The sequence below is a fragment of the Ovis canadensis genome, chromosome 1 (assembly GCF_042477335.2).
Source record: "Ovis canadensis isolate MfBH-ARS-UI-01 breed Bighorn chromosome 1, ARS-UI_OviCan_v2, whole genome shotgun sequence".
NCBI lineage: Eukaryota > Metazoa > Chordata > Mammalia > Artiodactyla > Bovidae > Ovis > Ovis canadensis.
Window position 1 is genome coordinate 160495094 of NC_091245.1, and position 24824 is coordinate 160519917.

Genomic DNA, 24824 nt, shown 5'->3' on the forward strand with positions numbered 1-24824 from the left:
AAGAGTTCTGGGTTTGAATCGAGGCTCCACCATTTACAGCTGTGTGATTTGGGGTGAGAAGTTGTCTCTTCCTCAGCTTCCTTTGTCTCCTCTGTAGAATTAATTGATGATAGAACCTGCCGCACAGGGGTTTTGCAGGATAAAATGATGCATTGCTGGGAAAGCCCATTACTGTAATGGCCTCATAAAATGGTCAATATGATTATCAAATGTTAACTTGACTCAGAGTCATTATCAGGTTTTCATTTTTTTCAAAGCAAATACCCATCAATTGCCAAGTCTGAGTTTTACCACCAAAATACTACTTGCCCTCAAAAATTAACCCATTCATTTACTCATTCAGCAAATGGATTATGTGGAACTGTGTTGCTGCTGGAAATCAATAATGGGTTAACTACAATTTCTTCAATTCATTTCCCTCCACTCCTCCTCCAACCCATCCTTAATATTCTTGTCAAAGTAATGTCCCTAAATCTTGTATTTGTTTGAATCTCTTGAGTGATGAGAAAATCCTCTGTTACATTCCATACTATCCATACAATCATTGTCCACTCCTCCTCTAATTCTCTGCTGTTCTCTTCATAGAAACCAGAGTGATCCCATGGAGAGGCTGAGTCTTCTTAGTCCTCTGCTCAGATCCCAGGACTGGACTTAACTCCACCAATTCTTCGCCATAGGCTTCCCAGCTGGCTCAGTGTTAAAGAACCTGCCTGCCAATGCAGGAGACACAGGAGATGCGGGTTCAATCCCTGGGTGGGGAAGATCCCCTGCAGAAGAAAATGGCAACCCCACTCCAGTCCCTTGTGACTCAGCTGGTAAAGAATCTGCCTGCAATGTGGGAGACCTGGGTTCGATCTCTAGGTTGGGATGATCCCCTGGAGAAGGGAAAGGCTACCCACTCCAGTATTCTGGCCCAGAGAATTCCATGGACTGTGTAGTCCATGGGGTTGCAAAGAGTCGGACACGACTGAGTGACTTTCACTTTCACTTTCCAGTATTCTTGCCTGGGAAATTTCATGGACAGAGAAGCCTGGTGGGCTACAGCCCTTGGGGTTGCAAAGAGTCGGACAGGACTGAAGTAACTTCGCAGGCGCTAGAATGTAAGCTTCCTGGGGAGACAGATTTCTGACCATTTATTCACTGCACTTTATTGCAATGAATAATAAGTCTAAATATTGAGAGTCCCTAAACAGAGTCTCTAACAGAGGAAATAGAGTCCTAGTACATAACAAGTGTCTAATATGAGTCAAATTAATCAAACAAAGACTAGCTCCATCTTTCACTTTAGCAGCTTCATGATACCCAAACTCAGTGGATGTTTTTGTATTTCTATGTCTTTTTACACATCGCTTCCCCTGCCCAGAATGTGTCATTTTTCCTCTTTCTAACCATCATCACCCATTCTCACTAGTCAAAATTCCACTTACATTTAAGCTTCTCACCTATATGCTGGCTCCTGTCCTCTTTCTCTGGTATCACATCAGCTGTTGCCATTCTTTGAGTTGTGTGTATGTGTTGCGGTCCCCACCCTTCTCCAAAGTCCTGCACGCCGCCTATCATCAAGCCCTTTGGCTCTACCACCAAAAGAGTTCCAGAATCTGTTCTCCCCTCTTTTACCGATAATGTCCTATCCTCTGTCACTGTAATAACCTCCTAATGATCTCACATCATAGGTCTTTGATCTTTACAATGTATTTTTCACACAGTAGGCCTATTTGTGTCAAATTGTGTCACTCCTCTGTCCAAACCATATGCTGAGTTCCTCCTTGTCTGACAATAAAATCCAAAGTCTCTCACACGGCCAACATGGACCTACTTGATTTTGTAGTCAACTTCCTCTCAGGCCTAAGGTTTCACCACTTCCCTCCTGGATCACTCTGTTTCAGCCACAGCGGCCTCCTTGCCACGCTTTAATTATACCACCACCCTCAGTCTCACAGTCCATATTCTTTCTGTTCTCTGAGTCTGCGATGCTGTATCCTCGAGTATTCTCTATGCCTGGCTACTCATTTCAAACAAGTGGCTGCAAAAGTGAGAACTTACCTCTGGTTACCCTATTGAAATGTCGTTTCGTCAAGCCACCCATAGTCTTCCATTCTGTCTTTGTTTTTCTTTATAATAATTATCGTCAGCTTAGCTTTCATGTGTCTGTGTGATTATTTACTCTTTGTTTTCTTTCAAGGACAGCATAAGCTCCATTAAAACACTGATGACTTTACTGTTATTCTTCCCATAGAGAAAGTGGTCCCCAGGAAATAGAAGAGTGCCTGGCTCTCGGTGGATTTCTATTGAATAAATGAATGACTGTCTAACAGGAAGCTTACACAAACATATTTCCATTCTTATGATGAAGATTTATCAAGGTCAGGAAACCTTGACTTCTGCACCATTATCATAATGGTAGCACTAGAAAACAAGTTTATAACATGTATGTGCTTAATAAATATTTGTTTTACTTAGCAGGTGACAACTATGTAAGCACTTATTAACTGCCAATATAATCTGTTAAGAAACTAAGCAATACTGTAAGAAAGGTACTACTATCATCTCAATTTAGACATGACATAACTGAGACTTAACACAGTGACCAGTATGAATGAAAAGCATAGTATGATAATAATACATATTTTTATTAAAACATGTCTCTTAATATACAGATGGATCACATACTTTCCATTTAAAAAAATAGTGAAAGGAATTGAAGTCAATTGTCTAAAACTGTTACAGAACTATAGTACCTAAGAAAAGTGTGGAATAATATTGGCAAAACTTTGCTCCACATGGAATAGCATATTTATCATAGATAATAGCCAGCAGGCTCATTTACAATATAGTCAGTTGACTTTTGTCATTAATTATATTTATTGAATTTCGAAAGAGTAAAACAAATTACACTTGTCAGACACTGTGGTGACCTTAAATAAATTTGAAAAATCTCTAGACTAGTGAAATAAGAATAGAAAATAGATAAATCTTGAATTTAAAATACACTTCTATTATTTTATAAGAAAAAACCCATATATCCCAATGACATTTTTTGTTAACTTTAGCAGAATAATAATATGTGTTTACTGCTTCCCAAGTGCCATGCACTGTTACAATTGTTTTAAAATGGATAGTCTACTTTTGTTCACGTATCTAGAAAGAGTTTACTATGATTTTTCACATTTTAGAGTTGTGTGAATTTAATCATAGGCTCTTAAACCTCCTATTAACTAGCAAAGGTAGGCTTCAAAGCTAGGATCTGCCTGTATCTAGAGCTTAGACACTAAGATAGCTGGCCTTCCTAAGATACTAAATGGATAAATGATTAAAAATGTTCCTATAAAACAGGGTTGCCACCCAGTAACCAAAGATGTGTCTGCAGCTTTAAAATTGTTGCTATAAAGCAGGTTACATTTCAGAAAACTGCTTTCAGGAATTATACATATTGTGTTAAAAAATAAACTGAGTTATCTGAAAATGTGTAAAACTTAGCATATGTTCCACAGTGACACGAGTTAATTTCATTTCCGTCACTGTGAGTGCTCCACAGGTATATCATAAATTGCTATGAATTACCGTGTCTGTGACCCATTATCATAGCAGGAAATTACATGAATCTCACAACTGGTATGAAATGTACTGCTGTCACTGCTATGCATTAATTTCTAAGTAGTTGGTCATTTGTAATAATTCTGTAAATGTCCATTTTAACACAGTTTTCAGTCTAGACAAGTTAAGCCAATGTGCGTGGAATTTTACCCCACGTTTTCAAGCAGTTATACTGAATTCTAAAATTACCTTTTTATTGGGCAATTTCATATTAAATATGTTTCCAAGAATTGGAAACATGATAGTCTCATTGTTTTACTCCCTGACATTAAAGGGGAATTTAAAGTATGAAAAGTGTAGTTATTTGACTATATAGCAACAGAAAGAGTGAAAATTTTCTGATAAATATAAACAATTTCCTCCAACTTTATGGAACAGATAAAAAGTTAATTAATTTTTAAACTATTTTGGCTTTCTCTTTATGAAAGTAATTTTCAGATTAATGGTAAATTTTTCATTGGTAATACTTCTAAAAAGAACATTTTGCAATTATGTTTCTTTTACATTATAAATAGAAATATTTCACCATTAAAATCAAACCTCTACAGTGAAAATTTTACTTTTCCTGTCTTTCATTACGTTGGTACTTTTCCCCTCACAGGAAAAGTAAATTCAAATAGCAGGTTTAATTGAAAACTTTTGACAGTGCAGAATGTAGATATGACCTTCCCATGGTATATTTTATATTTTAATGTATTATATCTTTTGCAAGCTCATTCTTCTGGCTAGAAATTCACTTTTTGATAGATCTTTAAGCATTTTGAATTATTTTGGAAAGTTTTTTTCCTTGCCACCCACCATCTCTCAAACTTTAAGATTGTTTTTCATCTTTCAAAAAATTTTATTATACATATCAAAATCTTTATCATAAATTTACTAACACACATTTTGTAGAAATTAATTTCCTGATTCTTTTTATAATTTTTATTTTTACAAAACTCTTATAGACATGGTATATGCCTTATATTTAATTGGTTAAGGTCACTCTTTAACACATAGTTAACCAGAGTATTTATTTTTAAAAATGAATGCCTTCTGCACCCCAAAGCATACTTCTATGCTTTGTTAGTTATGTGAGTTTAACATTTAGCTTATCACGTGATATCTGATTTTAGTAAATCTGTATGAGGGATTTAGTTTTAGGCACAGAGCCAAATGCTTGGGTGGGGGTGGGGGGCTTCCCTTGTGGCTCAGCTAGTAAAGAAATCGCCTGCAATGCAGGAGATCTGGGTTCGATCCCTGAGTTGGGAAGATGCCCTGGAGAAGAGAAAGGCTACCCACTCCAGTATTCTGGCCTGGAGAATTCCATGGAGTGTATATATATAGCCCATGGGGTCACAAAGAGTCGGACACAACTGAGCAACTTTCACTTTCACTTAAATGTTTGGAAGGGAAAAATAAGTCAAACCAGAAACCATGAAGGCGAGAAAGAATAGTGAGCAAAGAAATAAATGAAAATGCATATAACATACAAATGGATACAAAATAAAAATGGATATAGCAATGGATTTAACATAAATACAGTGTGTTCCTTAAAGGTAGGTACCTTTTCTATCTTCTTCATTAAAATATTATCAATATAGAGTTTGGTTCAGTTCAGTTCGGTCACTCAGTCATGTTCGACTCTTTGCAACCCCATGAATTGCAGCACGCCAGGCCTCCCTGGCCATCACCAACTCCCAGAGTTCACTCAAACTCACGTCCATCGAGTCGGTGATGCCATCCAGCCATCTCATCCTCTGCTCTCCCTTCTCTTCCAGCCCCCAATCCCTGCCAGCATCAGAGTCTTTTCCAATGAGTCAACTCTTCACATGAGGTGGCCAAAGTACCGGAGTTTCAGCTTTAGCATCAGTCCTTCCAGTGAAGACCCAGGACTGATCTCCTTTAGAATGGACTGGTTGGATCTCCTTGCACTCCAAGGGACTCTCAAGAGTCTTCTCCAACACCACAGTTCAAAAGCATCAATTCTTCAGTGCTCAGCTTTCTTTATAGTCCCACTCTCACATCCATACATGACCACTGGAAAAACCATAGCCTTGACTAGACGGACCTTTGTTGGCAAAGCAATGTCTCTGCTTTTTAATATGCTATCTAGGTTGGTCATAACTTTCCTTCCAAGAAGTAAGCGTCTTTTCATTTCATGGCTGCAATCACCATCTGCAGTGATTTTGGAGCCCCCAAAACAAAGTCTGACATTGTTTCCCCATCTATTTGCCATGAAGTGATGGGACCAGATGCCATGATCTTCGTTTTCTGAATGTTGAGCTTTAAGCTAATTTTTTCACTCTCCTCTCTCACTTTTATCAAGAGGCTTTTTAGCTACTCTTTACTTTCTGCCGTAAGGTTGGTGTCATCTGCATGGCTGAGGTTATTGATATTTCTCTGGGCTATCTTGATTCCAGCTTGTGCTTCTTCCAGCCCAGCGTTTCTCATGATGTAATCTGCATAGAAGTTAAATAAGCAGGGTGACAATATACAGCCTTGACGTACTCCTTTTCCTATTTGGAACCAGTCTGTTGTTCCATGTCCAGTTCTAACTGTTGCTTCCTGACCTGCAGACAGGTTTCTCAAAAGGCAGGTCAGGCGGTCTGGTATTCCCATCTCTTTCAGAATTTTCCACAGTTTACTGTGATGTACACACAATAAACATAACCCTATGTTAAATGCTTTGACATAGTCAATAAAGCAGAAATAGATGTTTTTCTGGAACTCTTGCTTTTTCAACGATCCAGTGAATGTTGGCAATTGATCTCTGGTTCCTCTGCCTTTTCTAAATCCAGCTTGAACATCAGGGAGTTCACAATTCATGTATTGCTGAACCTGGCTTGAAGAATTTTGAGCATTACTTTACTAGCGTGTGAGATGAGTGCAATTGTGTGGCAGTTTGAGCATTCTTTGGCATTTCTTTCTTTGGGATTGGAATGAAAACTGACCTTTTCCAGTCCTGTGGCCAGTGCTGAGTTTTCCAAATTTGCTGGCATATTGAGTGCAGCACTTTCACAGCATCATCCTTCAGGATTTAAAATAGCTCAACTGGAATTTCATCACCTCCACTAGCTTTGTTCGTAGTGATGCTTTCTAAGGCCCACTTGACTTCACATTCCAGGATGTCTGGCTCTAGGTGAGTGATCACACCATCGTGATTATCTGGGTCGTGAAGATCTTTTTTGTACAGTTCTTCTATGTATTCTTGCCACCTCTTCCTAATATCTTCTGCTCCTGTTAGGTCCATACCATTTCTGTCCTTTATCGAGCCCATCTTTGCATGAAATATTCCCTTGGTATCTCTAATTTTCTTGAAGAGAGCTTGGTAGATAGTAGTTATTCAATAAATATTAATTAGATGTTCTTGAAATCCAATATGTGGAATCTAATGAAAACACTATTTTTTTACAAAAGAAACATGAAAGAAACATTTATTTACATACATGTATCTTTAATTTTTTTCTGTTTTTGTTTGCAGTGTTTCAGTACAAATGGGAATCTTTCTGAAATGTTTTAGTAGTCACAAAATTATAGTATAATGAGCTGTGTTCCTTTCTGCATGTGTAGCTGTATTGTATATAAATTCATAAGCAAAAAATATATCTCTTTATAATCTTTGGGATATGTTCAATGGTCATACATTCAGCAGAGGTGATCTTCTTCAGAATTCTCTTCTGGAACTTGCAGAGGTCTTTCTGAATCCCCTCTTTCTCCTTCTGTTTGGAGAACCAACTCCCAGTCTGGAGCAAACCATGTGCCTCTTTTCAGGAGTTTTTCATGGAAACAAATGAAATGAAGTCACTCAGTCATGCCCAACTCTTTGCAAACCCATGGACTGTAGCCTACCAGGCTCCTCAGTCCACGGGATTTTCCAGGCAAGAGTACTGGAGTGGGTTGCCATTTCCTTCTCCAGGGGATCTTCCCAACCCAGGGATCGAACCTTTACTTCAGCAAATGAAGCAAAGATATATCAGCTGACATTCCCAGATTTGCCCAGTCCTTTCTTTTTAAGTAACTCTCTACCTCCCGGCTGCTCTGTGCCCCAAATTCCAGTCATACTGGAACCCCACTCCTTACACAGGTTCTGTCCTCACGGGTCTTCCTGTTTGCTCACACTCTTTCTTTCAGTGAACCCTCCTATTTCTACCTGTAGAGATTCTAGTCATCCTACCTTTCCATCTCTTTAGTGATTTTCCAGAACCCCCCTCCACCAGTAATCCTTTATTTCCCCACAGCTTCTTGCAACACCTCAAATGGACCACGTATCATCATCTGCCTTGTGTAATACTTATGCCCTTCCTTCCAGCAGTTTCTGGATAGCAAAAATCACACTTTACTTATTGTTTTACCGTCTACTGCTTCTAACCTTGGCTTTGCATATAGAAACATTCAATAAATGCGTGTGGAATCAAATTAAACCACTATTATGCTGCTGCTGCTGCTAAGTCGCTTCAGTCGTGTCCAACTCTGTGGGACCCCATAGACGGCAGCCCACCAGGCTCCCCCGTCCCTGGGATTCTCCAGGCAAGAACACTGGCGTGGGTTGCCATTTCCTTCACCAGTGCATGAAAGTGAAAAGTGAACATGCAGTTGCTCAGTCGTGTCCGACTCTTAGCAACATCATGGACAGCTGCTGCTGTAACAGGTTGCGCTGCTGTCTATGGGGTCGCACAGAGTCGGACACGACTGAAGCGACTTAGCAGCAGCAGCAGCAGCAGCAGCTGTCCATGAGGTCACTAAGAGTCGGACACGACTGAGCGACTTCATGGACTGCAAACCACTGTTATAGAGGCATCTTAAAAAAATCACAAACCATTTCAGAAATCACAGTAGGAGACTACCAAATTATAGTGAACTCTAAAAACTGCAGCATTTCTAAAACCAGTTGTCTTGCATTCACACCAAGAGAGATATGTGACTGAAGGTAGCCCTCCCACACACACTGTTTACATTTTTTTGTAATGCACACACTTTGCATTTACCACCAGATGTGAAATAGAAGAGCAATATGATTAGACTTACGCTGTTAATTATAATAATATCTTACAAATCTTTGTGGGAGGTAGAAGATGAGGTTATTCAGGTGAGCTTCTACATAAGGCACATCTGGGCCTCAGCAAGTCAGGCATCAACAACATATGGGATGAGGGCTGAGCAATAGGGCCTTCGATAGAAACAGAGGCAAACTATCTGGAAAGATAGACGTAGAAACAGTTTCTGAGGAGATTCAGAAGTCTTGGGAAGGAGAAGGTAGAGAAAATTGAGTAAGTAGTATTGAAATATATGCGCTGCTGCTGCTGCTGCTGCTGTTGCTGCTGCTAAGTTGCTTCAGTCGTGTCCGACTCTGTGCGACCCCGTAGATGGCACCCTACCAGGCTCCTCCATCCCTGGGGTTCTCCAGGCAAGAATGCTGGAGTGGGTTGCCATTTCCTTCTCCAATGCATGAAAGTGAAAAGTGAAAGTGAAGTTGCTCAGTCGTGTCCGACTCTTCGCGACCCCATGGACTGCAGCCCACCAGGCTCCTCCATCCATGGGAGTTTCCAGGCAAGAGTACTGGAGTGGGGTGCCATTCCCTTCTCCAAATATATATGCTATGATGTGTAAAATAGATGACTAGTGGGAGACTACTGTAAAACACAGGGAGCCCAGGCTGGCACTCTGTGAAAACCTAGAGGGGTGGGATAGCGGGCAGAAGGGAGGCTCAATAGGAAGGGGATATATAATCATGACTGTTTCACATTGATGTACTGAGGTCTGTCTAGTCCAAGCTATGGTTTTTCCAGTAGTTATGTATGGATGTGAAAGTTGGACTATAAAGAAAGCTGAGAGCCAAAGAATTGATGCTTTTGAACTGTGGTGTTGGAGAAGACTCTTGAGAGTCCCTTGGACTGCAAGGAGATCCAACCAGTCGACTTTTGAGAGTTCCTTGGACTGCAAAGAGATTCAACCGGTCCATCCTAAAGGAAATCACTCCTAAATATTCATTGGAAGGACTGATGCTGAAGCTGAAGCTCCAATTCTTTGGCCACCTGATATGAAGAACTGATTCATTTGAAAAGACCCTGATGCTGGGTAAGACTGAAGGCAGGAGAAGGGGATGACAGAGGATGAGCAGTTGGATAGCATCACTGACTCAATGGACAAGAGTTTGAATAAACTCTGGGAGCTGGTGAAGGACAGGGAGGCCTGGTATGCTGCAGTCCATGGGGTTGCAGAATCGGACACTACTGAGTGACTGAACTGAACTGAACTGCAGAAACCAACATAACACTATAAAGCAATTATCCTCCAATATAAAAAAAAGGAAGTCTTGGAAGCTGATAGTGGAATATGCTGCCAGGTGAAGTTGAGGGCAAAAGTTGTCCAAAGGGCATAGAACATTGGTTCCCAACCTTAGGGAGTCGCCTACTCAAATCTGAATATCTTAGGGAATGTAAAATGAAATATTTTGGATAGACACCTATGAAGTAGTATTTTTAAAAAGGTCTCTGGTTAATGCTTATCCAAAAATAAGAACCTTTGATGTAAGGAAATTAGACAGACTGTAGTCAGAAATATTGGATATTTTTCCACAGATGCAAAGATGTGGCAACAGCTCTGAGATCTCAATACTGTACCATTAAACCAGCCCCAACATGAAGGAGAATTACTAAAATCAGAGGCCTAGAATGGTGAAGCTGAGGCTGCCCTTGTTCTTGCCTCAGTCTAAGGGTAGCAGAAACTGAGAAATCCTGAGGCTGAAGATGAAAGTATATGTGGCTGTAAAGTGCTGAGTAAAGACAGAGAATCCAAAGTAGGCCCTGATGGGGACCCAAGGACCCCCATGCATGCTCAGACTTTCAGAAGACATTGCCTTGAATAGCCAGCATCTTGTTCTAACTACAGAATGTACCAGGGCCTACCCAATACCCAAGCAGAGATGATACATTTTCCCTGGTCCTAACTCTTTCTCTTATCCTCTGAAGTCAGTTCAGTCACTCAGTTATGTCTGACTCTTTGCGACCCCATGGAGCGCAGCATGCCAGGCTTCCCTGCCCATCACCAAATCCTGGAGCTTGCTCAAACTCATGCCCAGCCAGTTGGTGGTGCCGTCCAACCCTCTTGTCCTCTGCTGTCCCCTTCTCCTCCTGCCCTCAATCTTTCCCAGCACCAGGGTCTTTTCCAATCAGTCAGTTCTTCGCATCAAGCAGCCAAATTATTGGAGTTTCAGCTTTAGCATCAGTCCTTCCAACGAATATTTAGGACTGATTTCCTTTAGGATAGACTGGTTGGATCTCTTTGCAGTCCAAGGGACCCTCAAGAGTCTTCTCCAATACCACAGTTCAAAAGCATCAGTTATTCTGCTCTCGGCTTTCCTTATGGTCCAACTCTCTCATTCATACATGACTACTGGAAAAACCACAGCTTTGACTGGATGGACCTTTGTCAGCAAAGTAATATCTCTGCTTTTTAATATGGCTTTCCTCAATAATAATCTCTGGTCTTTCTTTCCTTTCCTGGTTTTCCATCTCTTTTCTGTATACTGTACCCAAACTGAGACATTGTCCTCTCTATTTTCAACAAGATATTTGTAATACCATTATCAAATTTCTGCTAATTACTTAGGAGTTAAAGGTGGGTGGGAGGATGGATAGTAGTCATTATCATTAAGATTACTGGAAATGCTGTCTCAGGCATATACCTTCTGGGCACCATTATCTTTAGACTTTGGCCTGCACCTTGTTGCTGATGCTGAATTTTCAATATCAAATCCTCATCTTATCTCTCCTCAGTCCTCTGGTTATAAATGTATTTCTCTGATTTGACCCCAAATCATCACCAACAAAGTGCCCCAAACCCCCAGATTCTATTTCTCATTTGTCTCAACTCTTTTATTTTACTCTACCTTTTAATATAACACTATTACGTGTGTGTGTGTGTGTGTATACTTTTGAGGCCTATTGGCTAAGAAAATGCTATTTAATAATAGATGGAAATATAGTGAGTTTGTTACATACATCTGGGTCTGACACTTGCCAGTGACATCTTCCTGCAAGTGATTATGCCTTGCCGAGCTTATGCTGATGTGTGATAAGTGTTCAAATATTTCTAGGATGAACACTGCGTTTTGAAACAGCTATGATATGTGCAAAGGAAATAATGTGTAAGTGTAGAAACAGGAGAGGAGAAAGAATGACATGAATCAACTTTAATATCACTTACAGTTATTAAGAGGACTTCCCTGGTGGCTTAGAGGGTAAAGCATCTGCCTGTAATGCACGAGACCCGGGTTGGATCCCTGGGTTGGGAAGATCCCCTGGAGAAGGAAATGGCAACTGACTCCAGCACTCTTGCCTGGAAAATTCCATGGAGGGAGGAGCCTGGTAGGCTACAGTCCATGGAACCACAAAGAGTCGCATATGACTGAGTGACTTCACTTTCACTTTTCACTTTCACTTTCGTAGTTATTAAGAGCAGCATTAGTCACATTAGCATTTTCTAAAGTGCAGAACTATGTGCTTCTTATTCACCATTGAAATATAAATGTAGTATTACAAACATAAGAATATTGGTATCATTTTCTTTTTTAATATCATCTGCAAATTTCTAAGAAATTATTTAAACCGTATAAAGTAAATCACGAAGGTTTTTCTCACTTTCTAAATATTTAAGTTAGCCTATGTACTAACTGTATCACAGGTTCTCCCTCTTTTAAAGAAAATGTAAACACTTCCTCCTACTCTCTATTAGCAAGTAGCAAAAAGTGTATCCAAGAGAGTAATTAATGTTAACAATGAGTATAAATCTTTTATTACTATAATTGAGGTTCATTAGAATGAGAGTTATTAGGTTAAATGCTGATTAATTGTTAAAAATATGTTTTCCCTCAAAATACATATTTGACTCAGTGACAAGAAGCTGTGCTATCTAAAAAATATAAATTGAATCACATCTTACACTGTATTTTGTTGATAAGGAGGCTCATGGTGCTAATGTTATAGGGAATAGAATTCTGAGTCATCCTTCTAGGGAAAAGAAGTCTGGGCAAATGTTTTTCTTACAGTTGTAATAATCTGGAAAAAAAAAGAAATTCAACCCTGGTCTGTGTGGTCTAATGATAAACGTTTATATAGTAAGAATCTGGGAGCCAGGCTATTCCTGGAATTATCAATTTTGAAGAATTTGAGCTTTAGAAGGAATTCGTGTTCTTACTAGTCACTAGTTCTGTGTCTGCGTTATTAGTTCTGTTCTTACTAGTTCTGTGTCCCTTTCTGCTTGACAGTGTTACTGCTGGACACCCCTTGAAGAGATTCTTCCTTAGGATTAGAAAAATGAAGCGATAAATGCTTTGTACCTCCCAATTTTATATGTCACTAATTCTAATTCACCCATTTTCTTTGTTCACATTGGCCTCGGCACAATGACTATGATAGTATATTATCTCTAATAATTTATGAATATACACAATAGTTCTTGGAGTATGGAGATTGGGTAAAATGAGTATTCTTTTAAATTATAAAATGTAAGAATTACAACAGCACTTTAATGATTTCTGTTGCTGCTGTTGCAAAACTGCTTTTTTAGGAATTTTATTTCCATTCTCAAGTCCTCAGCAATTTCCTAGGTGGCTCAGTGATAAAGAATCTGCCTACCAAGCAGCAGATGTGGGTTTGATCCCTGGATCTGGAAGATCCCCTGGAGGAGGAAATGGCCACCACTCCAGTATTCTCACTTGAGAAATCCCATGGACAGGGAATTTTGGTGGCTACATACAGTCTATGCAGTTGCAAAAGGACAGGACTGAGCAACTAAACAAGTCTTCAGCAGATGCTAGAGTTAGAGATCTACTGTTTTTTTGCAAATGGTCTAAGATGGCAAGTCACCATCACTTACAGGCAATTTGGTTTTCATTACAAATTAATGAAGTGATAATTGCTCTCTGCAACCTTTTTATGCACAGAGCATGCTGGTGCTGTTTGCATTATCTTCTTGCAATTTGTACCTCTGCATTCAAGGGCTTGTGATAGCTTGCCAAATTAGCATTCAAAGGGAAATGTTAGACTACATTGATATCTCCATAATTAAAATCATATTTTACATCAAATTGTGAAAATCTTTACATGGTGTCATTTCTGTATGGTGTCTAACAAAATGCTGTCCAGAGCAGGAGAAAATTGCAACTGATTCATCAAATTACAAACTTATCTATTCTGATAAGAAAATTCTGACCTAAAATTTTTGAAGTCAGTTGGCTAATTTTTAAATAGGCCTATCATCTAACATTCTGTAAAATGCCCACAGAAAGCATTTATTCTTTGGAGTTTTTGTTAGCTCTATACTTTACAGTGCCATCATAGAATCAATGTAATATTAATAAAGATGCAACATAATAATACTGTTTAACATTACAGTTTTTTTGAGCTTCAACTCAGTTCACAGGTTTTAAATTTTCTGATATTAAAGTTATACATTAATTTTGGTTTTGAATATGACTTTACTTTTATAGGCACCTCAGTGTAAAATCCTCAGAAATGAGACTCTCATATATACTTTTGTTCTTAAAAGCTGTCCATATAATATATTTATAGAGTGGTTGTTTGAAAATGATAAATTGGTGATTATTAAAAATACATTATGAGTATTTTCTTGTATATTATTCTACGGTTTTCTACAATAACAAAATGGGTTCCTTTGTTGGATATTAGGCATGACAATAAAGACAAGCCAATTTTGCCTCCAGAAAATTAATGCTTCTCAAATATTCCAGACCCTGAATGATCCAAGTTACTGAAATAAGTGGTGCTGTTTAATTATTTGCTTTTGGTTTGTTCTTTGATTGCTAGGAGAGCTAATGAGACTAAAGAATTTTAAAACTGTGTTTCTCACATTGGTAGTGGGGAAGGGTGCAGCTTGGATTTGATAATTCAAACACTTTAATGTAAATAATTATTTTTTTGGCTAATGAGGTTCAAAGGCCAGATAAATGCCATATTTCTTTACTTTGGTTATTGTGAATTTTAAAAAATAGCATTTTTATCTCACTTTGTAACTAGAAGTTGTGGATTGGATTTTCTATGTGTATTTAATAAATATAAGTAGAAAATACATTAATATTTTTTAAATGCCATTGATTTAGTTAAAATTATTTAAAACTTATTTCTTATGAAAATAAGTAAATCTCTTAAAGGAGAAGATTTTAGGAACCCATTTATAATGGGCATTACAAGGATTTCATTTATTTATTTACAAAGTTAAAATATATTCTCTAATGTGAACTTTATTATTTCCTTGAATTATTACTAAATATACTATTAAAAATATAATTTTTATGCATTGTATTCATCTTTTATTCCCAAAAAGTGAAGTTGTGTGCTGCATATTATAAAGGATATAAAGAACTCTAAAATCTAACAAATGTATTTGAAACAATGTTAAACTAATCTAATGATGTATCATGAATTAAATCTAAAACTGAAAAAGATATTTAATAAGTGTTATATGAAACAGAAAGTGTCTTAAGCACGTTAAGGTTATGGGAGGCATCGCAGAGAAGTGAGCAGAGACCAATGCTCTTTCTTTATACCATAACAAAAGAAGATCCAACATTTCTTTTGAAAACATAAAAAAGAGTTCACAGAGACAAGAACAGTACGTGCATAAGTGAAACTTATAATTCTTTAATCTCAATTCAGACTTTTAGAAAAAAATAAATGTAAGTTGGGAATAGTCTTTGGAAAAGCGCAAATACCAACTGAAGAGTTTGAAGTTCTTACATGAATAATGGGGAGCCATAGAAGATTAGAACTCTAATATGACATGGAAAACGATGTACTTTCCTAGCAGCATTAAGATAACTAAGCATGGTATGAATAGAGTGTAGACATAGGTGTAACAGTTAAATAGAATAATAGTTTTAGAATCATAAATAACACGAACAATGTGATGCTAACTTGAAAGCTTCTCAAAACCTGTATAAGGATCAAAGAAGCAGTGCTTAACTTTTCTAAAAAGTCTTGAAATTTTTGAGTGTATTTACAATGAAAAAAAGTTTTATTACCATCATAGACCAAACTGCTATAACAACAACTTAAGTAGCCGTGTATTTCTTTCATGTGGAAAATTTAATGTGGATAAAAGATATTAAGAATTGAAATGTTCACTATACTTAAATCCTCTGTTCTACATGTGTAACTATTTGTTGGATTTTGGGGAGATGGGAAGGAGACATGTTCACGTTTTTAACTTCAGAAATTCAAAGTTCTTCATCATGTATTTCTTTTTTTTTTTACTTTATTTTTTTAAATATTTTTTATTATATTTTCTTGAAATGACCAAGTATGTTAATAACGTCATGCATAAAGATACCTGGTAATGAAATAATTTAGATTCACTTTCTTTGTGATATACTGATTTTACCCAAGTCTGGCCCAAATTGTGGAAAGTTTAATAAAGAGAAGTGCTAGGCAGTGGTATTTTTCTTTTTCTTTTTAAAGAGCAAACCGAAAAAAAAGAAAATCCTCTAAAATATACAACAAAATAATTTTTATCACGTTATTAGAGATGACTGATTTAACATTTTTATCCTAGGATGTTTGTCTAGGTCCAATCAATTGCTAAGCAACTTCTTCCTGAATATCACACAAACTCCAGTAAAATTCAAATGTGTTCATCAAAATTTTGAATTATTTTGTGTCAAAGAACTCAGAGAACCTTGTGAATAATAAAAACTGCAAATAAGAATGTGACAGAGTTGCTGTACATCTTGATCTTTAATGAGCAACAGTGAAGTTTCTGCTTGTTTTGTATTTTCTGTGATGTCATTAACACCTTCATCTTGTATTCACAATTATTCATCATGCTTAACTCATTAATTCTGTCTTTCTTTTTTTCTTCTTCTTTCATTCTTCAAGTGGGAAGAGATCAGTGGTGTTGATGAACATTACACACCCATACGGACTTACCAGGTGTGCAATGTCATGGATCATAGTCAAAATAATTGGCTGAGGACAAACTGGATCCCCAGGAACTCAGCTCAGAAGATCTATGTGGAGCTAAAGTTCACTCTCCGGGACTGCAATAGCATTCCACTGGTTTTGGGAACTTGCAAGGAGACTTTCAATCTGTATTACATGGAGTCTGATGATGATCATGGAGTCAAATTCCGAGAACACCAGTTTACAAAGATTGACACCATTGCAGCTGATGAAAGTTTCACGCAAATGGATCTCGGGGACCGTATTCTTAAACTCAACACTGAGGTCAGAGAAGTAGGTCCTGTCAACAAAAAGGGATTTTATTTGGCTTTTCAAGATGTTGGTGCTTGTGTTGCCTTAGTGTCTGTGAGAGTGTACTTCAAAAAGTGCCCATTTACAGTGAAGAATTTGGCTATGTTTCCAGACACAGTACCCATGGATTCCCAATCTCTGGTGGAAGTTAGAGGTTCTTGTGTTAACAATTCTAAGGAGGAAGATCCTCCTAGGATGTACTGCAGTACAGAAGGTGAATGGCTTGTACCCATCGGCAAGTGCTCCTGCAATGCTGGCTATGAAGAAAGAGGTTTCATGTGTCAAGGTAAGAGTCTTCTCTATTTTCCCTAGAGTGGTACTTCTTACTTGTGAATTTATGGTAGAGTAATTGAAATAAATGAAACCACATTTCACTTAGCAGCAAAATGTGGCTCAAACTAAACAGAGACTATTTATAGACTAAATTTATCCCACTTGATGTGTTGATTCATAATTTTGTACAAATATTAGCATATTTGATTATGTGGTGCTAACCTACATACTACTAGACCAATTGAAAGGGGAAAAAAAAAAATCTGTCTCTTTTATGTAGAGGGAAGAAATGGCATTGGAACTAAGCTAATCTGATTCTAACAGAATTAGATTCTCCACTGACTATTTATGGTTGTGCTCGTCAATCTCAGAGTAATACACAATTCATTGCTGTAAGATATATTAATAGTGTCTCTTCAGTGATCTGTGCATAAAATATGGATTTACTTACAAAACATTAGTGTTTTAATAAAAAATATTTTATTTAAAAATCCAGGGTTGATGCTTCAGTTTTTGGTATACAGAGGAATAATTTAAATTATTTAAAGTTTTGATCATGGTAAGTAAAATCAAATAAAAGATCATCCTTTCCACAAAAGATTATATTAGATGATAATTTCCACTTAATCCCAAAGTTTGTTATTTAGCATTAGTCAAGGTTTAGTGTTTAAGAACACACAAAAATTATCATTAAAATTTTAAATGTTTCAATACATGGGAGAACTTAAATTTATAGTCTTTGGAATCTAGTCTGTTTTATTTTTTTATTTTTTTTATTTTTTTATTTTTTTTTCATTTTTTAAATTTTAATATCTTTAATTCTTACATGCGTTCCCAAACATGAACCCCCCTCCCACCTCCCTCCCCATAACATCTCTCTAGTCTGTTTTAATACCTTTTTGTTGCTGTTAACTTAATCAAAAGAATTGAGTTTGGTATTCTACTTGTGGCCATTTAGTAAATCTCAAGTCCAGGTGAAAGAGACGGATCTACTTTATATATAAACTGACCTTTCTCAGAATCTGAACAGGACATAGCATTTTGCTTTTAACTATAGATAGTTTATAGATTTTTTTTTTTAATGACAGCAAATGATACACCCTAGTCTGATACTTCTCCACATTATTTAGATCCTTGGCAAGAGATCAGAATACTGTTACTAAATATGGTTTTGAAAATTCTAAACTGGAAACAACCTACTAGCTACTACTTGCTTGGAGAGAAGAAATCTCAGTAAACTTTATATTCCACTTTGAATTATATTTTATCACTGTGGTACTGTTTGTGTTATCTTTGTGGGATTTATTTTAAAAAAAATAATAAAAGCTTAGATCAGGGAGCCTTGGAGGAGGAAATGGCAACCCACTACAGTATTCTTGCTGAGAAAATCCCATGGACAGAGGAGCCTCATGGGCTATGTTCCATGGGGTCACAAAGAGTTGGATGCAACTGAGCAACTGAGTACAGGTCAGGAAAAATTTAAAAACTATTTCCTCCAGTTTGTTTTCTACTGACAGTCTCTGATATCCACATCAGGAAAGGAACAGATGTGCCTCTGTCTCAATATCATTATCAGTATGCGCCGAACCATCTCACACAATTTTTTCCATTGAGCAAGAACCTAATCACTGTTTAGATTTTAAATAATTTTTATATGATGCTTTGTGTCTTATTTAAAAATATAATAGAAAAATGTGTCAGCCAGATAAATAGGATCACATGAAATGTTAATATAAATAAATAAAACATGCACATAATTAACCAATATCACATGCTGCCTTGAGACAAACTTTTGTAGAATTTTTAGAAAGAAAGTGACATTAAATTGTATTCAGAAAGTTTATAGTAGATTCAGAATTGCTTGTTTTTTAAACTTATTTTAATTTACCGAACAACTTCTTTAAAGTAACTATTATGTTACTCAATGATATTCTATGGCAAAACTACTCTTAGAGATAATATTTGTATCAAAGTTTTATTTCCTTGATTCTTATAGTTTATTATATTGAAGATATTAATAGCACCTCCTCGACATAGTGATGATATATTATCAGACTTTTTAAACATTTAAAAATACTAGTTGCAGCATTAGATGCATATGCATAATAACAAATTATTCAAAGAAAAATATGCTGAATAAGAACTAATTATAGTAGAATTAGAGAAGGAAGATCAAATGGGATATGATTGGAATTTACAAGTGTAATGACTTTTCAGTAATGTAACTAAAAGGTGCAGCTTGTTCTTAGGGTTATATCTTACCATTTGCCAGGTGAATTTTAGTTCAGTTCAGTCCAGTTCAGTCACTCAGTTGTGTCTGACTCTTTGTGCCCTCATGGAATGCAGCATGCCAGGTCTCCCTGTCCTTCACCTACTCCTGGAGTCTACTCAAACTCATGTCCATTGATCCGGTGATGCCATCCACCATCTCGTCCTCTGTCGTCCCTTTCCCCTCCTGCCTTCAATGTTTCCCAGCATCAGGGTCTTACCCAATGAGTCAGTTCCTCACATCAGATGGCCAAAGAATTGAAGTTTCAGCTTCAGCATCAATCCTTCCAATGAATATTCAGGACTGATTTCTTTTAGGATGGACTGGTTGGATCTCCTTGCAATCCAAGGGACTCTCAAGAGTCTTCTCCAACACCACAGTTCAAAAGCATCAATTCTTCGGTGCTCAATTTTCTTTATAGTCCAACTCTCCCATCCATACATGACTTTGACTAGCTTTGACTAGATGGACCTTTGTTGGCAAAGCAATGTCTCTGCTTTTTAATATGGTCTCTAGGTTGGTCATAACTTTGTTCCAAGGAGCAAGCATCTTTTAATTTCATGGCTGCAGTCACCATCTGCAGTGATTTTGGAGCCCCCCAAAAATAAAGTCAGCCACTGTTTCCACTGTTTCCTCATATATTTGCCAGGAAGTGATGGGATCAGATGCCATGATCTTCATTTTCTGAATATTGAGTTTTCAGCCAACTTTTTCACTCTCCTCTTTCACTTTCATCAAGAGGCTCTTTAGTTGTTCTTTGCTTTCTGCCATAAGGGTGGTGTCATATCTGAGGTTATTGAGATTTCTCCCAGCAATCTTGATTCCAGCTTGTGCTTTATCCAGCCCAGCATTTCTCATGATGTACTCTGCATATAATTTAAATAAGCAGGGTGACAATATACAGCTTTGATGTACTCCTTTCACTATTTGGCTTCCTCCTATTTCACAGTAAAAGTAGTTTGTATATTCCAATTATTAGAGGATGTGTCAAGGTATTCTACTTTATGCTGATTTACATGTAGTGTTGAGTCTAAATCGACTGTATATTAGCAAAATTTTTTTAATATGTCAGTTTAAATGCAAAGGCTACTATGTCTTCAATATCTAATACACAACCAATTAATTTACAGCCTGTAATATAATAGGCCAGCATGGCTTGTGACTTGTAATTTTGCTTTTGTTGTCAGTGGTGGTGCTGGTGTTTGTTATGGTTTCCTTTTTTAATTTTAAAAATCTGGTCGGTTTTTAAGCTTGTGAACGAGTCAGGATCATTTGCTATGACTCACAAATCATTGTTTTATCAGCAGGGCTTCAATTCAGGCACACAAAGGAATAGTATTACTTAGAATAGATATAGATGACAAGATAACTAAATACATTTCATGTATTTCATGAGCTTACTTTTTGTTTTGTTTTGTTTCATTTTACAGAAGGATGGAACAATATCTTAACATACGTATGTGGCTAGATTTTAAACACCTCAGGGTAATTTTATAACACAGTGATCAGCAAACAGAGGTTTACAGTTTTCTAAAACAGAGGAAAATAAGACTCAGTCATTTTATTTCAAGAAATATTTAGAGAGAATCTACTTAATTATAAGAAGCATAGTAAGAATGCAACAAATTATTTAAAAATATGCATTAAGCCCCTATTGGATGCCAGAAACTGCACTCATTTGCTAAGTTATGTCCATGAGTTATCTTATCTCTCAAAATAGCCTATGAGTACATCCTATTATTAGCTCCATTTTTAAAATGAGGAAGTTAAAAAAAAGTTTTGAAAGATTAAATATCTTGTCTTAGGTCCTTTAGGAGTTGATCTGAAGCCAGGCAGTCTGATTCTGAATGTTGCAGTTGAAACCACAACCGATACCACTTCCCCATTTTTCAGTCCAATGGTGGCAGAGACCAGGAAACCCCACAAGGACACGTATTCTACTGAAGTTAGAGTGTTGTATATTAAAGGATGAGCAGGACCATAGGCAACTGGCACAAAGTAACCAAGCATCTGTCAATATAAGGTCCATCTAGTTCAGCTTATTTATCACAGCTCTCTGTTTCTAGCTTTTTTTTTTTTTACTTTATTTTACTTTACAATACTGTATTGGTTTTGCCATACATTGACATGAATCCACCACAGGTGTACATGCGTTCCCAAACGAACCCCCCTCCCATCTCCCTCCCCATAACATCTCTCTGGGTCATCCCCGCGCACCAGCCCCAAGCATGCTGTATCCTGCATCGGACATAGACGTGATTCGATTCTTACATGATAGTATACATGTTTCAATGCCATTCTCCCAAATCATCCCAGAAAGAAGAATTACTAGACAAAATGTCATAGGAAGACTAAGATTAGCTCAGGTGATATCTAACATAACTGGATAAACGAGTTGTCAAGCAACTTAGGTATGCCAACAAGTATAGCAAATTTAATTCAATATCTCTAAAAATCTCTAAGTTCTAACAATAATGTACCAGACAGTGAGAAAACATAGATAAATAAGTCAGTGTACCTCCCTTCTCAGAGCTTACAATCTGATATGAAAGACAGATAATAAATGAATAATTTTAATGCAACACAGACCAATAAATCTACTAGGTACAAACTTTCTTGACAAGGAAACAGAAGGAGAGATTAACTTAGAGCATTTCAAAGTTAATAATGGAAATTTTTCATTAATAGTGAGAAGACTCTGCATTGAGAGCTTTGAACCCATCATTATTGTGCTTAGAAACTTTTGGTTAGGGAAAAAGGAAACTATCTTACTCAGCCTATGCATTACAGAAGGAATGGTTTATAATTTGTTTATCAAGTTATTTTCTCAAAAATCCCAAATGTGTAGAAGTTCCATTAAAGTTTTTGTGTTCTAAGTTTATTCTATACAGAAGTCTTATAAAGGATCCAAATTTCATTAGTAGGTCATTTTCCAGTGTTAGTAATGAAATACTTCAAATTATCTATTCCCCTCTAGCTGGATATTTGGGATTAAGTTCATTGAACTAAGTGATGAAAATGAGACAATCTCTGATAGGAAAAATATTTTTTAGACAAAAAGCTCATCGATTTCAGAACTATAAGTAAAACCAAAGATATCTTTATGCAGGATCACAATTTTAGCCATATCATTATACTTGTCTTGTACTTGATACAAACTTTTAGATCAATTCATGTTTCCTGGAATGAGGAAAAGTAGTAAAGTTATACTTTCACCATGGATTCAGTTATTAAATATATATCAAGACTCTACTATATGCCAACTCCTGCCAAGGATGCTAGAAAGAGAAAGATGAATATTATCACTACCAAACTAGTTTGCTTTATAGTACAAAAATGTGTGTATGTGTTTTAAAATATTTTGGTTTCTGCCTCTAAAAAAACATATTTTTAAGTGAAGTATTAAACAGAGCTAAGTCAATAGTCTACACTTAAAAATAAGTTTTGTGTTGAGGGAAGTGTATTTGTATGGAAGGGGATGAATGCGAGGAAAACAGAATTTTCTGTACTAAGATGCTTTATGTTGCTGGCTTTTTTTGCTAGGGGAACTTGAACACAGGAAACGTAAGAGTGGAAAATTATGAACCTTTCTATTTCACATACTGGTTAGAGGGAGGAAATACGGGAAGATTGTAAGAAATGTTAACAGCTAAAGAATTAATCAGAAATTGCATACCAAATAAACTGAAAATACAAAAAAGAAAACTTTCAGGAAGGTTCAGTTCAGTTCAGTTCATTCGCTCAGTTGTGTCCAGCTGTTTGTGACTCCATGAACTGCAGCACACCAGGCCTCCCTGTTCATCACAAACTCCCGGAGTTCACCCAAACTCATGTCCATTGAGTCGGTGATGCCATCCAGCCATCTCATCCTCTGCCGTCCCCTTTTCCTCCTGCCTCCAATCCCTCCCAGCATCAGAGGCTTTTCCAATGAGTCAACTCTTCGCATGAGGTGGCCAAAGTACTAGAGTTTCAGCTTTAGCATCATTCCTTCCAAAGAACACCCAGGACTGATCTCCTTTAGGATGGACTGTTTGGATCTCCTTGCAGTCCAAGGGACTCTCGAGTCTTCTCCAACACCACAATTCAAAACCATCAATTCTTTGGCACTCAGCTTTCTTCACAATCTAACTCTTACATCTGTACATGACCACTGGAAAAACCACAGCCTTGACTAAACAGACCTTTGTTGGCAAAGTAATGTCTCTGCTTTTTAATATGCTATCTAGGTTGCATAACTTTCCTTCCAAGGAGTGTCTTTTAATTTCATGGCTGCAATCATCATCTGCAGTGATTTTGGAGCCCCTCAAAATAAAGTCTGACACTGTTTCCACTCTTTCCCCATCTAATTCCCATGTAGAGTGTACTTATTAAGATGAATTTGGTAAAACAGAAATGCACATATAAATAACTACAAAAACTTAAACTAATGGTTACATAATTATTTAGTAAGGGAAGTAAGAAATTATGCATCCGATTTGGCTTTCTAGAAGTTTCTCTAATATGTCATTTTAAAATATGGTCTTTCTTTAAATGTTATCTCTCATAGTATCTTTTTTATTTTACCGTGTGTTTGTGTGATTTACACCTTTTTTGGGCCACGTTCCTCAGATTTTGACAAACTTGCTTGATGTTGAGACTATTGTCAATTTACAGGTTGAGATGTTATTATAGTATGCTAATAAACCTCTTTTTAATAAGATAGCATTGAAAATTTTCAATTATAAACCTAAATCCTGTGCTATTTGCTTTCAGTTATTGACAGTCAGAGTTTACTTGGTTCATTTCATTTGGGAAATACTTCATAGTTCTTACATCCCAGGATAACACTTTTGTGTTTTGAAGATTGGAGGTGTGAGGAAATTTCACATTAATACCAAAGGAGCCTTGTGATCTTTACATACGTATTTTTACTCCTGGCAAATGAATTGTTTTATCTATTTTGATTTAGTTGGAGAGAAGAAATGAGAATGGTAATGTCTTTTCATTTAGTCAGTTAATTACATTTGAGCCAGAGACCCGGGAGTTACTATAAATATTCCTCCTACAAACTTTGTTTAGACTTAATGTACCAAATACCTTATTAATGTCACTGAAGAATCTGTTGCTCTGTGTTTTATCTGCGTATGTTCATTGTGGAATGCTAACTTCATTCCTTGTTCTTGTACATTAGCAGCTGGGTAGAAAAGTGTGTTTGATGTGAAGCATGAAGATATCTAGAATTCTCGATGATTTTCCATAATTATGTTTATTTAACCTACCAGCTCTTGCTCTTTACTCATTTCTCTGTCTGTTCAGAAAGTCTCTTAAAGAAGCAGACACACTTTCAGTAACAGAATGCTCGCTTTGACAGAGGCACTAGAGAAAATTGAAAACCTCAGAGGTTTTCCAGCACCTCTTAGTCTGTGTGCATCTTCCAGAAGTACGAGATGTTCATATGT

The 24824-nt window shown here is 36.9% G+C and overlaps 1 protein-coding gene across 3 annotated transcripts in view; it reads left to right on the top strand.

Moving 5' to 3' along the window:
- Nucleotides 1–24824, top strand: part of EPHA3 (EPH receptor A3) — a 408015-nt gene that overhangs the window by 105629 nt on the left and 277562 nt on the right. For all 3 annotated transcript variants that reach the window (XM_069578939.1, XM_069578950.1, XM_069578961.1), the window contains exon 3: nt 16470–17130. In XM_069578939.1, coding sequence (XP_069435040.1) covers nt 16470–17130 — 661 coding nt within the window. The remainder of the gene's footprint in view (nt 1–16469; nt 17131–24824) is intronic.